This window comes from Osmerus eperlanus, chromosome 2 (genome assembly GCF_963692335.1).
Source record: "Osmerus eperlanus chromosome 2, fOsmEpe2.1, whole genome shotgun sequence".
Classification (NCBI taxonomy): Eukaryota; Metazoa; Chordata; class Actinopteri; order Osmeriformes; family Osmeridae; genus Osmerus; species Osmerus eperlanus.
Window position 1 is genome coordinate 21,334,369 of NC_085019.1, and position 15,362 is coordinate 21,349,730.

The 15,362-nt window shown below is 52.7% G+C and overlaps 1 protein-coding gene across 5 annotated transcripts in view; it reads left to right on the forward strand.

The window, feature by feature from the left end:
• The first annotated feature begins 453 nt into the window (after positions 1–453).
• LOC134014849 (RNA binding protein fox-1 homolog 2-like) overlaps positions 454–15,362 on the forward strand; it is a 36,645-nt gene continuing 21,736 nt past the window's right edge. For 2 of the 5 annotated variants that reach the window (XM_062454028.1, XM_062454051.1), the window contains exon 1: positions 456–1,511. In XM_062454028.1, the coding sequence (XP_062310012.1) occupies positions 1,260–1,511 (252 nt within the window). In that variant the 5' untranslated portion in view covers positions 456–1,259. Of the gene's footprint in view, positions 1,512–12,902; positions 13,001–15,362 lie in introns of those variants that run through there. The other 3 variants (XM_062454043.1, XM_062454035.1, XM_062454058.1) reach the window with 3 other exon arrangements.

The following is a 15,362-nucleotide window of genomic DNA, read 5'->3' on the forward strand; positions in this document are numbered from 1 at the left end:
CTATTGATTGATGTTTTTAGAGCGTTTATGTGGAGTAATTTATGTAACAAATAAAGGATTTGGTTTTCTTTGGTCAAGGCTCTCCACTTGATTAGACAAATCGTAAGCGTGGCTAGAGGCAGTCAGTTATGGTTTTGTAATAGCCTACAGACTGAGCCTATTGCTGAACATACAATTGGAGCATGATAGGCCTAGGCAGTAGGTCTATATTGCAAATAAAATAAAATAAACTGTTTAAATATAGCCTATTAACATAAAGCGCAATAAATGATGACTTGTGAATATTGTGTAAAGTCTCAAACGTATCAGACCATGGATAGGCCTATAAGCGTATGTTAAGCACCAACAGAATTGTGAAAAACAAACACAAACATGCCAAAGCCTTTGTGCTCAGGGAAGGAAGGTGACAGAGGAGGGGGAGAGCAGGATAGGGGGAACAGCCATCCTACTACGGGGAGGAAAAGAAGGATAGGCTAATATAGCCTACATCAGCACAGCCCCCTGACCAGTTGACTTTACACAAGCCTTGCTTGGGAGCGTAAACTGTAAAAACAAATCTGAACCCAGATCAGTATTCTGGGGTCGGATCCATACTACACCAATCGGGACGCAGGCGAAAGGAAATCGTGTTCCCGACTAGCCAGCCAGTTCACACGTTACCAAGATCTACCAGAACACAGACAGAGAAAATAACGGTGAAGAAAGAAGGGGACCTCAAGGAAAAGGTGTTGGACACGCACAAGGAGTTAGTTAGCTTCAATCGAAGTCGCATGTTGACAGAAGAAAGGATTTTCTTGTCTTGAAAGAGGCACGATTAATGCAATTTCCAACATTTTGCACAACCCACGGAGAGATATTTTAGCTAGCCAGCTACGAGATAGCGGAATGTGTAGCTAGCTAGATAATTAGCTTACGTTAGCTAGCTGAGCCGACATCTGCATTTTGGATTTGGGGTTTTCTTGCATTGGCCAAGCAGCTACGCATTTAATTTCGAGAGAAGCCGTTTTTCGTGTTGTGTGCTGGAGCCACGCATGGCCATGATGTTCTTTCTTGATTAGCTTTCCGAACAATAACAGAACCGTACTGCTTCGCTTTGTAGACTTTTAGCCAAGACGAGAGATCAACCTCACCTTATCAGGTATTTGCTAATTCAAAGAATAGTTCATCAAATTGTGGATATTACACGGGGCGGTAAGGTAAAAAAAGAAGAGAAAATAGCCAAATCTGAAAGACTCAAAACGGAGACTTTCTGCCGTCCAATGTTAATGTCGACCGACGTCGCATCTATAATGCTACCCGTTAATCGGGGAATAATGGACCTGGAAAGGGACATTGATACAGAAACCGGACCCCTTGCGAACACGACCGGGGGTCCAGCAGCAATACGTGGAATGAAACGAGGAGACCCAGAACCCGACGCTCAAACAGCTGCAGTGTTGACCGAATTAGCTGGGGCGGAGTGCAAACGGCCAAGGATAGACGGGTCCGTGGCCGTTGGTGACATTGGACAGGTAAGGACCACAACGTAAACAAATGTAGCAATTTGCCACACCGTGAGAAATTGTATCAAGGATTGCAGTCACACCGCCGAGGTTCGCTTGCTTGCTGCAAGGGAACTCCGCGTGAGGATTCTTTCTAGTGGCACGCTCCTTCTTTTGTTTCAAGAGCAGCAATGGTTCATGATGCTGTACTGACAGGCCTCTCTCTGATCTCATTAACACGCATCGTTGCAGCAGATAGTCTGTATTTAAAGAAGCAGAAACGTGAAACAGCATCTATAATTAGCACTCTGGTACAGAAACACAGCAGGAAATATGCCTGTGTTGTATCCCAGGGCTGGTGCGGCTATGTTGGGAGCCTCCATGTCCATTCTGGGAGAGACAAAGGTAATATGATCCAGCTGAGCAGCGATGGAGCAGCCAGCCAGACGCTGCCCCCCCCTCTCTCGCAGGGGACACCGCGTGCTTGCCCCCCGCATGAAGCCACCATGTGGCATATGCCACTGGGCTCCCTCTCTGTCGCACACAACACCTAACAACAGTATAAAAGCTGAAATCCCGACACCCGCTTGTGGAAGCTTAGACGTGTCAACCCCCTCCCCTATTTGTAGCTAGGTGTTAGAAAAGAGAGAGAGAGACGGATGGGGGGAGGGGTCATGAAGGGCGAGACAAAGAGCAGAACCCCTTCCCCAGGAGGAAGGAGCCCCGGGACTGGGGATAAATCCTGACAGCTCTCCAGATATGGGTCTCCCTCCTCCAGGAGCCGACTGCTGATGCAGCATAGCAACAGCCACTCAGAAAGAGCCTCTCTCTGGTTCACTGGTCTAACACACACACGTATGAACACACACACACATAAACACGTGTACACACACACAGCACGTGCAGATGCATAGGCAGACATGCTGGAACATAGATATGCACATACTAAAGCACTCTCGTATGTAATCATATCAAGGCACACACACACACACGCGCTCTGTACATAAGGCCAGTTGAATCTTGCTGACATCCGGTGTTTTGGACTGAAGCAGTGGTCCGACATGGTTCCAGGTCATCAGTGGATAATCGAATCCCGGGGCGCCAGGATTGTCTAAAAAAAAACCTCCAATGCTCCAGCAACTGACCTACTCCAATGACAAACAGGGGCGCTTAATGCGTCACGCCACCGAGAGAGGAGACTGATGGGAAAACGAGGTTATGACTGGCCCAGGACACAGATGATGTGATGGCGAGGGGTGGGCGGGCGCGTTAAGAGCGCTCGACTCATCACACGTATCGATCGCCGGTGTCTCTGGGTCAGGCTGGAAATACACCCACAGGAGGAGGAGGGAGAGATGCTGGGAGAGAGAGAGGGAGGGATGCTGGGAGAGAGAGAGGGATGCTGGGAGAGAGAGAGGGATGCTGGGAGAGAGAAAGAGAGAGAGGGATGCTGGGAGAGAGAGAGGGATGCTGGGAGAGAGATGGAGGGGGATGCTGGGAGAGAGAGAGAGGGATGATGTGGCCGTGGGTGCTTGTGAGTGAGTAGTCCTGAGTAAGATATGTTTTTAGAGAGGCTGGGTTGGCCTCCATCTCTGTCCCTATATTCCTCCGTCCCTCTATTATTCTATTCCTCTATCCCTCTTTTGTTCATCACCCTCTCTGTCTCCCCCCATATCCCTCTTCCTCCCTCCCCCTCCCTTTTCCCTCGGCTACACTCCCCCACCCCCCACCCCTGAGGCATATTTCCAGATTACTAATTGACTGGAGGTTCATAGGTTCAGAGTGTGCCAGTGAAACAGATCTCTCCCACCCCCTCCCTCGTTCCTCCTCTCTATACTTCCCGCTCCGCATCTCTCTGTTTCTCCACTCCCCATCTTGTTTAAAAAAAATCCATCTCTCTTCGTCTCTCCCGCTCAACCTCTTATCTTAGCTCCCCATCACTTCCATCTCTCTCTTCCTCCCTCTCTCTTTCTCTCACTCTTACTCGGTCTCTCCCTCTCTTTTTCCCTCTCTCCCTCTCTCTCTTCCAATTTCTAATCACCACTCATGTTCCACACACACTCTGCTTTTCAGACGAGTATTGATGGTGCACATTGATGAGAGGCAGAGGCCCTGTGTGTGTGTGTGTGTGTGTGTGTGTGTGTGTGTTAGTGGGAGTTTGAAAGAGAGAGGGTAGTGTCCAGTAGGCAGCAGGCTGCCTGCCTCGTCCAGCTCCGGTCTGGACGCGGTATGGTGCGGCTAGCCTGGACGAGAGGCGATTTGTCCTATCGTTGGCAGTAAAGAGGCTTTGTGTCGCACTAACGAGATCAAAGCTCATTTGGAGAGAGGGCATTAGGGAGACTGATCGCTACAACAGGGAGGGAGGGAGGGAGGGGGGCGAAAGGGCCAGGGAAGCGATGGATCGTGGGCTGGAGGTGGTGGGAGGGGGGTAGGTAGGATTAGGATAGTTACAATTTGGGGAAAGAGGGGGGGGGGGGGGGCGGAGGGTCTTTAGGATTAGGATAGTTAGTGGGGGGGGGCAGTACCATTTATGTTGATAGCGGCCGAACTGTCAGAATTGTACAAATGATAGTTAAGCCCAAGATAAGCTAGCCCCCCCCCCCCCCGACCCAATTATGTTGAGAAACTGGAGCCCCCCCACCTCAACCCTCCAGTCAGACCGACTCTTCCCGTCGCCAGAGCTTTTGTTTAATGATTGTAGGTGAACTTTGAACGGAACGCCACAGAGGTACCCTTGACTCATGAACCTACGGGCGATAAGCTCAACGTTCTACTCAAGATGTTGCTCAACTGCACCTCTCCCCCCTCCCCTCTCTCTTTCTTCCTGTCTTTGTCACTCTACCAATCCTTTGAATCTTACCCTCCCCACCTGTCTGGTATCTCCTTGTCCACAACCGTTCTCTCGTGGCCTCTGGCTTGATCCCTGGTCGCGTGTCTTTTCCCTGCCGCTTGCCCTCCCATCTTTGCATGCTTGCACACACACACACACAGACACGTACACACACATACACATTCATACACACACATAGTGTACAGTCAGGGCTTGGTGTAATCAGATGCAGGGTCTGACTCCTGACACGGACAGTGAAACGTTAACTCAAGCCACCGAAGGCGGATCGCCTCTGTCATCTTGTCGGACCCCCCCCCCCCCCCCCCACAGGCCCGCCCCCCCAGCTGCCCCCAAACTGTCATATGTACTCCTGTCTTTCCACCCCCCTCTTGACCTCCCTCTCTCCCCCTCTCTCTGTATCCCTCTAATGTTGATTCATCCTGTCTTCCACCTCTCCTTTTGTCCCACCCCTCCTTCCATCAACCCCCCCATAGCCCCCTCACTCTCGCTCTCCCATCCCCCCACTCTCTCCCCCCATCCCCCTGTTCCCCCCGCCCTCCCAGCTCGAACCATCTGCTGACCTCATGTCCTGCTGCCTTCCCTCTCTCCCCTCCTCGTCCTCCCTCCTTCCCCCTCTTTACTTCTCCAAGCCTTCCCTCCACCAACTCCTCTCCCAACTTCTTTACTTTTCCTAAAATAGCATGAGGGAGGGAGAGAAAACAAACAGAAAGACGCCCTCAAGTTTACAGGGACTGGCCGTGGCTGTCTGTACATTACTGGACCCTCCAGCCAACCAGCCGGCCAGCTAGCCAGCCAGCCAGCTAGTTTGTTTGTATTCAGTTAACCAATTAGCTAGTCAGCTAGCCAGCCAGTAAATCAGCTTGCCTGACAAACCAGTTAGCGAGTCAACCAGGCAGATCCGTTTTTTTCAGTCAGCAAGTGAGCCATCTACTCAGCCTGCAAGTCTGTCTTTAGGGCCCTCAGACATTTTCGATAGAGAACGCACGTTAGCCACACCTCAGCGAATGTGCCCCACCACTAAACAAGCGAGCTGTAATTACCAAGTGGATGGAGGCTGGTTAAAGAGCACTCTCGGAATCAAAATAGAAGAGCTTCTCGCCATGACCACTGCTTAGTGTAGTTCACTGTAGCAACGCAGACAGCTACAGTTGCAAATGCAGGCACGTGTAAGATACACCGCACCCTATAGCGAGGAAGGACTCTGTGTGTGTGAAGAAGCGTGTTTAAAGACTGGGTATCAAGTTTAGAGCCCATTCGCCCATCCCCCCCCTCCACCCCGTAAGGAAATATAGAAGTCACATGACATTCTTAGGTTATGAGTCATTGTCTCCACGTATTGGTTTTTCTCTCTCTCTTTTTTTTTCCGCCGTATTCCTCCGTCTACCGCCGGGCCGCTGCTCTCGTTCTAATCCCTGCATTCTTCCCCGTCTGTCCGCGCTCTTGTTTTCATCTCGGCCCTGTTGTTTTTTCTCTCTTTCTCCTCCCTTCCATCCCCCCATCCGTCCCTCTCCCCCTTTTCCCTTCTAGACAGATTGATTCCAGATGTTACCAAATTCTTCCCCCCCCCCTCCTCCCCCTGCCCCTCCTCCCCCCCCCCTGCCCCTCCTCCCCCCCCTTTTCAGCTCTAAACTCCTCCCTCCTTCATCTCTCCAGCCTGGTTGAGAGCAGAACAGATACGGTTCCGACTCCAGGCTCTCACGGAGGGAACCGCTCGGGTTCCGTCGTGGGTTTCTGGAGAACGTTTCCAAAGCGGAACGTGGTCAAGGACGACGTTCTGACGACGTTAGACGCTTCCACTCGGTCCATATTTTTTTCCCCTTCGAACCTGCATCTTTTGGTTGTACAACACACACACACACGCCCCCACGAGTTGGCTGGTGGCCGCGATCCCTGTTTTAACCACCCCGGTTGTGTTGCTGAATACGACTCTTATGCGTTTCTTAGAGCGGGCCCCAGGCTGCGGCGCGCAGAGGAGAGCCTTCCCTCGGGGGACGAAGCACGAGGGGAAATTGGTTCCAGATGAAACAGGATGGGGGAGAGAGGGGGAGACAAAGAGAGGGCTGTTATATGCAGGAGCACAGGGTTGAGGGAGCACACACACGCACACACACACGAACACACTCAACTACAGTCGCCTGGTTGAGCGTATATGTACGTTAGCCTAGACATTAAACATTCTCAGTTCCAGCTCGCCCCTCTTCTCTTCCCTCTGTGTGCCTTTCTAATATTGTCTCTCTGTCTAAGTGACCTCATCCCCCCTTTCCTTCCTCCTTTTCCTCCCCCGGTCTTCCAGCCACTCCTTCCCTCCTTCATTACCACGTCTGTTTTTGGTATTAGAACATTGACTGGTGAGACAGAATGCTGTGGTCGGGTCTGGTCTGATCCGGAACCAAGCTAAACTAGCGTAGCAGCACAGCATGGTTGTAGATGCTGAGATGACATGAGAGCAACACGCTAGCTAGCCACGAGGGAGGGAATGCACCCAAGACTGTCGCCATGACACCCTGAGTCAGGAAGCGGCCCTTCAAGCCCAGGCCAAGCAGAGGTCAGGTCAGCGGTTCAGGAAGTTAACCTTCCTAGTTGACCCTCTTCTGGCACTAGACTCCAGTACGGACCAAGTAAACACTGAATTATCTCTCCAAGTAGAGACCAAGTAGAAGGAAGTGGAGACGAGGCTATCTGGGAAAATAGTGACCAAGTCAGGCCAGAGTAGAGAGGGACTGTATGAGTAGCCTCAGAGAGGCTGGTTGTGTAATATAGATCTGTGGCTGAGTGCTGTGCTGGACGAGCACAGAGACATATTTAGGCCAGACTCCCCCAACCCCCCCCCCCCCCCCCCTCTAACACATGTGCAGAGTTGGTAGCAGTGCTCCCTGCTCTCCCTCTCCTCCCCCTCTCCTCCCCTCCCCCAATCCCCTTCTCCCATGTCGTCTGTTTGTGACTGAGAGGGCCTGAGTCTCGCCAGGCATGCCAGAATTCTTCCAACAGCAGCCTCCCAGACAGACAGACAGGGAGGTAGAGAGACGGGGAGGTAGAGAGACGGGGAGGTAGAGAGACGGGGAGGTAGAGAGACGGGGAGGTAGAGAGACGGGGAGGTAGAGAGACGGGGAGGTAGAGAGACAGACGGGAGGTAGAGAGACAGACGGGAGGTAGAGAGACAGACGGGGAGGTAGAGAGACAGACGGGGAGGTAGAGAGACAGACGGGGAGGTAGAGAGACAGACGGGGAGGTAGAGAGACAGACGGGGAGGTAGAGAGACGCAGACGGTGAGGTAGAGAGACGCAGACGGTGAGGTAGAGAGACGCAGACAGTGAGGTAGAGAGACAGACAGTGAGGTAGAGAGACAGGGAGGTAGAAGAGGCAGACAGAGAGGTTCGACACAGAGAGGAGGCCGGCAGGATGGCAAACAGGCAGCCTCTGGTGTCAAAATATCATAGTTTGGTTAACTTTCACATGGTTCCATCCCTCCCCCCGCTCCCCCTCTCCACTCTCCCCCTCTCCTCCCTCTCTTCTCTCTCTCCTCCGCCGCCACTGAGAACAATGGAGACTGCCGAGGGGAAATGATAGGGGGAGCAAAGAAAAGAGTGGGAGAACGACAGAAATAATTGAATTAAAAGTAATTACGGAGCAATTAACCACAACACACTGGGTTCTGGGAGCACCAGGGTGGATACAAGGGGAAGGAGGGAAGGGGGCTCTTGTCAACGGAGTGCAATTGTTTTAGTTTGCAGTTGGGGGAAGGGATTGAAGAGGGCATGTGTGTGTGTGTGGGGCCTAAATGCTTGTGTCTCGCACGTTTTTGGCGTGTGTGTGTTTGCAGGCTTCACAGAGTTGGGTCGTGTTAACTGTATGCCAGCGTTCAGTTTCTCTGACTGGAAAAGGCCAGATATCTCCACTTCACCTCCCTCTCCTACCCTATTGGCATGTTCATCCATGCTCCTTTTTGCATTACTTTGTTTTTGCTCTCTAAAGGACAGAAGGACAGTGAAGGTTTCTGTGAAATGCTGTTCTAGTTGCAAAGGGAAAGTGCACTTCAGCCGAACAGGTTTTTTTTCTACTGTCGAATTATATCCTGTCAAATTTCTAAATTCTCTCTCTCTCTCTCTCTCTCTCTCTCTCTCTCTCTCTCTCTCTCTCTCTCTCTCTCTCTCTCTCTCTCTCTCTCTCTCTCTCTCTCTCTCTCTCTCTCTCTCTCTCTCTCTCTGTCCCTCTGTCCCCCTCTCTGTCTCTTTCTCTCTCTGTCTCTTTCTCTCTGTGTGTGTCTCTCTTTCTCTGTCTCGTTGCCTTTTCAGAACAACGAGCCTTTAACCCCCCGGTTTCCATGGCTACCAGCCCCACAGTCAGTAAGATGACATGCTCACAACTACAAACCTGAGTGGAAATCGTCTGAGATCAGTGGAGAATGCGACTCTGTGCTCGCCTATAGGACCCAGCGAGCCCACAAAGCGTCCGCCTCACACCTGACACGCGGGGCGCCGATGAAGCAAACTGATGGCCCTCTTCTGCGTAATCAAAGTCCTCCAGATTTTTTCTCTCTCTCTCCCTTCTTTGCCTGCTCCCTGGCTGTACTTTTCACTCTCTTGCTCTTTATCTCTCTAACCCACCCCCCCTGCCTGTCTCTCTTCCTTTCTGGCTCCCTCTTCTCCTCGGTAATGAGCACCGTGTGATGAGCAGCGGCGGCCATCTCTGCCCCCCCCCCCCCCCCTCTTTTGTTCCTCTCCCTCCATCCCTCTTATCTGTCCCAGAGCAGAGAGCCGCTCAGACCGGCGCACAGCAGGGGAGAGGGGGGAGACATGGAGACCGAGAAGGAGAGAGAGGGGAAGAGACAGGGAGAGAGACAGGGAAGGAGAGAGAGGGGGAGAGACAGGGAAGGAGAGAGAGGGGGAGAGACAGGGAGAGAGACAGGGAAGGAGAGAGAGGGGGAGAGACAGGGAAGGAGAGAGAGGGGGAGAGACAGGGAAGGAGAGAGAGGGGGAGAGACAGGGAGAGAGACAGGGAAGGAGAGAGAGGGGGAGAGACAGGGAAGGAGAGAGAGGGGGAGAGACAGGGAAGGAGAGAGAGGGGGAGAGACAGGGAGAGAGACAGGGAAGGAGAGAGAGGGGGAGAGACAGGGAAGGAGAGAGAGGGGGAGAGACAGGGAAGGAGAGAGAGGGGGAGAGACAGGGAAGGAGAGAGAGGGGGAGAGACAGGGAGAGAGACAGGGAAGGAGAGAGAGGGGGGGAGACAGGGAAGGAGAGAGAGGGGGAGAGACAGGGAAGGAGAGAGAGGGGGAGAGACAGGGAGAGAGACAGGGAAGGAGAGAGAGGGGGAGAGACAGGGAAGGAGAGAGAGGGGGAGAGACAGGGAGAGAGACAGGGAAGGAGAGAGAGGGGGGGAGACAGGGAAGGAGAGAGAGGGGAGAGACAGGGAAGGAGAGAGAGGGGGAGAGACAGGGAAGGAGAGAGAGGGGGGGAGACAGGGAAGGAGAGAGAGGGGGGGAGACAGGGAAGGAGAGAGAGGGGGAGAGACAGGGAAGGAGAGAGAGGGAGAGAGACAGGGAAGGAGAGAGAGGGGGAGAGACGGGGAGAGAGACAGGGAAGGAGAGAAAGGGGGAGAGACAGGGAAGGAGAGAGAGGGAGAGAGACAGGGAAGGAGAGAGAGGGGGAGAGACGGGGAGAGGGAGAGACAGGCTGGCTCTGCTTCTGGGTCCAGACGAGGGTGAGGGTCCCGCTCCAAGCCGCAGTTCTCTGGCAGGACCACAGGAGGGTGCTGTCGCTCTCCATCCTCCACCTCCTGCCCTCTCTGCCCCCCTCCTCGGCCCCTCGCGCCTTTCACATCTGATTCACTGAGCAGGCGCTCTCGTCCGAGGCGACGCACGAGTAGTGCTTCGAGAAAGTACAGCGGGAAGGTCAAGGATCAGGAGTGCAGCTCTGCAGTGTTTCAGTTGTCAGTGGCAAGAACGGTCTGGATCTACTGGCTGCCACGTCCATCTCCCCTCCCGTCCCCTCCATTCTTGGAGCAAAAGAGGTGGACAGGAGGCAGGGATGAAGAGAGGGAAGGGGAGGGGTCGTTCGGACAAATCCAACCCCGTCGCCTTCACCCGCCCTGCCTGCTTGGTGTGTTTTGAAGGGGAAGGGCGTGCGCCGCACTCAGGAACAGCCCTCCTGTATGGAAGCCTAGGGGGCGGTAAAACGCACCTGTAGTCAAACACGCACACGTGATTTGGATGCATGAGAGTGTAGTAATGTGAATAATTTAACAAGTGTCTGACTCGGTGAGTACGTGTGTGTGTGTGTGTGTTTAACAGGTAATATATTCTGCCCCTGAGCACAAAGGAGTCCTGCAGGTTGCTACGCTAACGTGTGCGTTAGCCATGCTAATGTTTAGGAGCCCAGACGCTCAGTTTGGGTAGCAGTCCTGTTTGTGTGTGCCTCCAGCCTCCAGGCCCATCTCTGTCTGTGTTTATGCAAGGTACATCCATAGAGGCTGTCCTGCTCCGGGGGGGGGGATGTGTCCTCTGCAGGTGTCTACTTGTGTGTGTGTGGAGATGTGTGTGGAGGTGGAGGTGTGTGTGTGTGTGTGTGGATGTGTGTGTGTGTGTGGAGATGTGTGTGTGTGTGTGTGATGTGTGTGCTTGTGTGTGGAGATGTGTGTGTGTGTGTGTGTGGAGATGTGTGTGTGTGGAGATATGTGTGTCCTCTGCAGGTGTCTACGTGTGTGTGTTTAACAAGCCCAACTTCTGCAGTCCTGCCTGAATCTGTTTTCCCTTCGCTGTGGGCGTAGTCAGGATGGCCACAGTATGGTGATCACACGTGTGTGTGTGTGTGTGTGTACTGCATGTCAGCTCACTTTGTGTGAAGCCGGTGTGAGGTGTACAGTCAGTGAAGGTTTGCCATCTGTCATTTGAAAGCACCCAATCAGAGGGCATTGTAGTCTGAAAGGCTGTGATGTTTACCGGCGCCCGCGAATTTCTATTCCGTTCCAGTAAAGCATTTATGACTATAGTTGAGTAGCTCAACTCACATATGACGTGTGGGACTTGGAGTGTAAGTTTTTTGTGTTTGTGTGTGTGCTTTCGCACTGTTTAGGAGTGAGTTTGAGCTTGTGATAGAGATGGGCTATCTACAAAGTATTTGTTTGTGTGTGTGTGTGTGTGTGTGTGTGTGTGTGTGTGTGTGTGTGTGTGTGTGTGTGTGTGTGTGATTTAGGACGCCTGTGTCAGTAGAGCATCAGCGTGTTTATCAGTGTGTTCAGGCGCCGTGCTTTAATCCCCCGATCATCCCCTATTCATCCTCTCATCCTCCTCACTTACATCGTAATCCCCTCATCCCTCGCTCTTTTCACCCCCTCCCTCCCTCAGCCTCTCTATCCTATCTCTTTCCCGCTATCTCTCACTCGCATCCACGTCCCCCTTTTTCCTCCACCACCACCCGCTCTCCCCGTTATTATGACTCCTCCCTTGCGCCTCTCTCCCCCTGTCCCCCTCTACCTCCTCCTATACATCTCCTCCCCCCCCCCCCCCCCCCGCCTCCTCCTGTCCGTCCGTCCCTTCCCCCCCCTCCGGCATGCGCACGTCTCCAGCAGCATTCTGGCGCCGACGCCATGCAGGCAGAATGGAAGATGGGAAGGAGAGAGAGAATGGAAGATGGGAAGGAGAGAGAGAGAGAGGGAGGGAGAGCCTTTACTGCAGTAGTGCGAACGGCACCGCTCGTTGCAGAGGAGCAGGGAATGGAACACGCACACATGGTTGAGGTGAGGAGGGGAGGGGAGACGTTGGGGGAGGGGAGTTTGTGGGGGCTGCCTACTGGTGGGGTTGACAAGCTGCCATCCAATAAATAAATGAAAATTAAAAAAAAGCGCTGCAGTGCGGTGTGGTACAGTCAGGGGAAGGGAGGGAGGGAGGGACGGAGGGAGGGAGGCGAAGTGAAGTAGAGAAGAAGCTAGTTTCTTCTCTCTGGTCAGAGAGCCAGTTACTGCAGCTTCTTAACGAGAAGAAAACAACAGATGGAGAGAAGGACGAACTGGTCGGGTAGAAGAGGAGGGACTGAGAGAAGAAACCTAGCCACTCAAGCGTCACCTTGGTCCTACTTCAACAGCTTATGTTTATGAACGGGTCATAATATCAACTCATCCAGCTCAGTGTATCCTTAGCCGAGTGTGTCACAGACACGTACGAGGTGAACCTCCCCCCCTTCCCCCGACCACCAAGAGGGTGTGGCCCACACGGTGTGAAGAGGGCCATACAGTTCAGTTGTTCCAACAGGTTAGAAGGGACCCTCCTCCATCCCCTATATCAGCATTTTGGGGGAAGATGCAAAGTCCGGGAAGCCATGTGGCAGTGAGTCAGGCACCCTCCCTAATTCAGCCCGACGCCTCCGTCCGAGGAAGGAGGGGAAAACCCGGAAAGAAGGGAGGTAGAATTTGAACGAGTGTGTGTGAGAGAGAGAGAGAAAGAGAGAGAGAGAGCAGGAGAGGCAGACAGACGGAGGGAGCTGCAGAGCGGACACACGTACGAGAGGAGAGTGGGAGGAGAGTAGCGGACGGGGAGAGAGGGAGAGAAATAGGTAGAGAGAGAGAGAGAGGTAGGGAGGGAGGGGGACAGAGAGAGAGGAGAAGAGAGGGAGCAGCTTTCTCCTTCCCTCAGCACAGACAGACCATGATGGGTTTGTACTGTGCTGCAGTCCGACAGGTGAGTAGCGCGCGGGCTTCCTGTCATTTCTCTGCTTAGTCGCTCTGGGGTTCTAACGGGGGTCGTCTAAATGCTCAGCACTTCTCCCCCGCTCCTTGTGTAAGGATCGGTGATTGATTCGTTTGGTCTACATGTCTGTGTCTTAGGCCAAATACATGACTGGGCTGTAGGCCCGTAGGCCTCAGTCAGTTTGCTGTGACTAGTGCTGCACCTGCCTACCTTCATTCTGACTGCAAACGCACACACACACCCTGGTGCCGTGTATGCGTGGTGTAATGGGTCCTTATCTGCAGTGAATATGGTGTTGCCGTTTGACGAGAGCGCCGGGAGAGGGTTAAATGTTTACATTTTTACATTAGGTGTGTGTGTGTACCTGAGTTGTGCTACGTTCGAACATGTTCCTCTGTGCTGCCGAGGTACCACTGGAGCCTTCAGGGTGTGTGTGTGTGTGTGAAAGAGAGTTTCTGTGTGCTTGTGTATCTAGACCATATGTCAAAGTACCCTGGTGTTCATGTGCACTTGCAGAGGCGTGTGCTTGTGTGTGTATTCTCTGGCTTTTCCACATGCACAGAGATTGGCACAGTGCCATGCTGCAGAGAACATAATGTCACACTTAAACAGCGCGCGTGCTTGCGCGCTCGTGCGCGCGTGTGTGTGTGGGGATCGGGTGAAGTGATCCTTTGTTGTGGTTCCAGCTGTCCCAGTAGGCGTACCCTCATCTGTCTTGGAGTGATACAGACAGGTGCCAACTAACGGTCGTTGCCTCTACTGTCCCTTCTGTGCAACCCCCCCCCCACCCCCTCACACACACACACACTCGCGCAGAGAGGTCAACGTGCGAATCGCGTTGATTGTCAGTTAGAGGATATTTCTCCAGCTCTTTCAACTCTTTTCAATGATCTCACTCTCCCTCGACTCACCCCTACGTACTCCCTCGACTCACCCCTACGTACTCCCTCGCTCGCTCCTTCCGTCCTGCGTTTCTCTCCCCTCCAGGCCGTAGCAGCTGTTACCTAAACACGCGTTGCTCCTTAAAGGGCACAGGCAGCTGGGGGATATGGGAGTGGAAGGAGGCCGTGAAGGGCGAGAGGGTTTCGAAGGCGACACCACACGCCACTGACTGTCCCATGAAAGACACGGAATGGAGAGGGAGAGGCGGAGGATCGGTGAAGATAACTAAAGTTATGTTCCTGATTGTGTCTGCCTAGCATGCTGGCATGTGTGTGCGTGAACTTGTGTTGTGTGTGTGTGTGTTTGTTTGTTTGTGTGTGTGTCTACCCGTGTGTGTACCTGTCTGTGTGTGTGCACGCCCCTTGAGTTCCCATGTGTGGCTGGTGTTGGGGTAAACACATCACATACTCCTCGTCCCTCCTGTCAGAGGGGAGGTTTGATGCAGCACTCACACACACACACACACAGGTCCACACACAGGTAGACACACACGCCACGGGTGACTGACAGGTGAAGCGTGTTTGGGTCTTTACACGTACCCACATAAACACATACAGAGAGACACATCCACACGTACGCACACACACACACACTTTCACCTTCCTGGGCCTTCCTGTTGACAGGGCACACACACACATTGCCATAACCAGGCCCGGTTTTTCGCTCACTTAGGTAGCGGGGGAAATGAGACATTTTGCATTTGAGCACTTTAAAGCGTCAATTTCGTGCATTCTGAGAGAGCCTTTGGATTCGCTAAAACCAGCAAGGTGAACAGTGCAAGCTAGAGAACCGGACGCGAGTGTTGCTGCAGCTGTGTGGGTTAGCGAGATGTGATACAGAAGCAAATTGCCTCTCATGTGCAACAGCCTATAATCCAACAACCTTAACCGCCCCCTCTCCCAAAAAGCAAAACGAAACACAAAACAAATGTAGAAATGCAAATGAATTTTAAAACCAAAAATGTCAAATGCTTTTCTCCTTGTTTCGCTCAAAGACTCAAAACACAATTCAGCTAGCTTACGCACCATATGTGACACGACAGCCTTTAGTGGGTCTAGAACTTACATCCTACAGTCTTTATATAGATGCTGTATTTACACTTATCTGTCAAACAAACTGAACTCTAGGTAAATATGTTTAGACTCCCTGGCCATTCGTTTTGTATTACGTATTTTTGACATGTTTTTCCATTGTGTTTTTTTTGCTGGTGTTGCCTGCAGGCTGTGAGCCAATGATCACAGTGTTCCAGGCAGGGGCAGGCTTTAGAATGATTTGATTGGTCTGCAGGAAGTTATTGTGGCAGGCACACACTGAGGACCATATAAGGATTTGGAGGGCGGTCCCTGCAACGTGGTGTGTGTGTTTGTGTGTGTGTGTGTGTGTGTGTGTGTGGCTTGGGCTCCATGGTTGG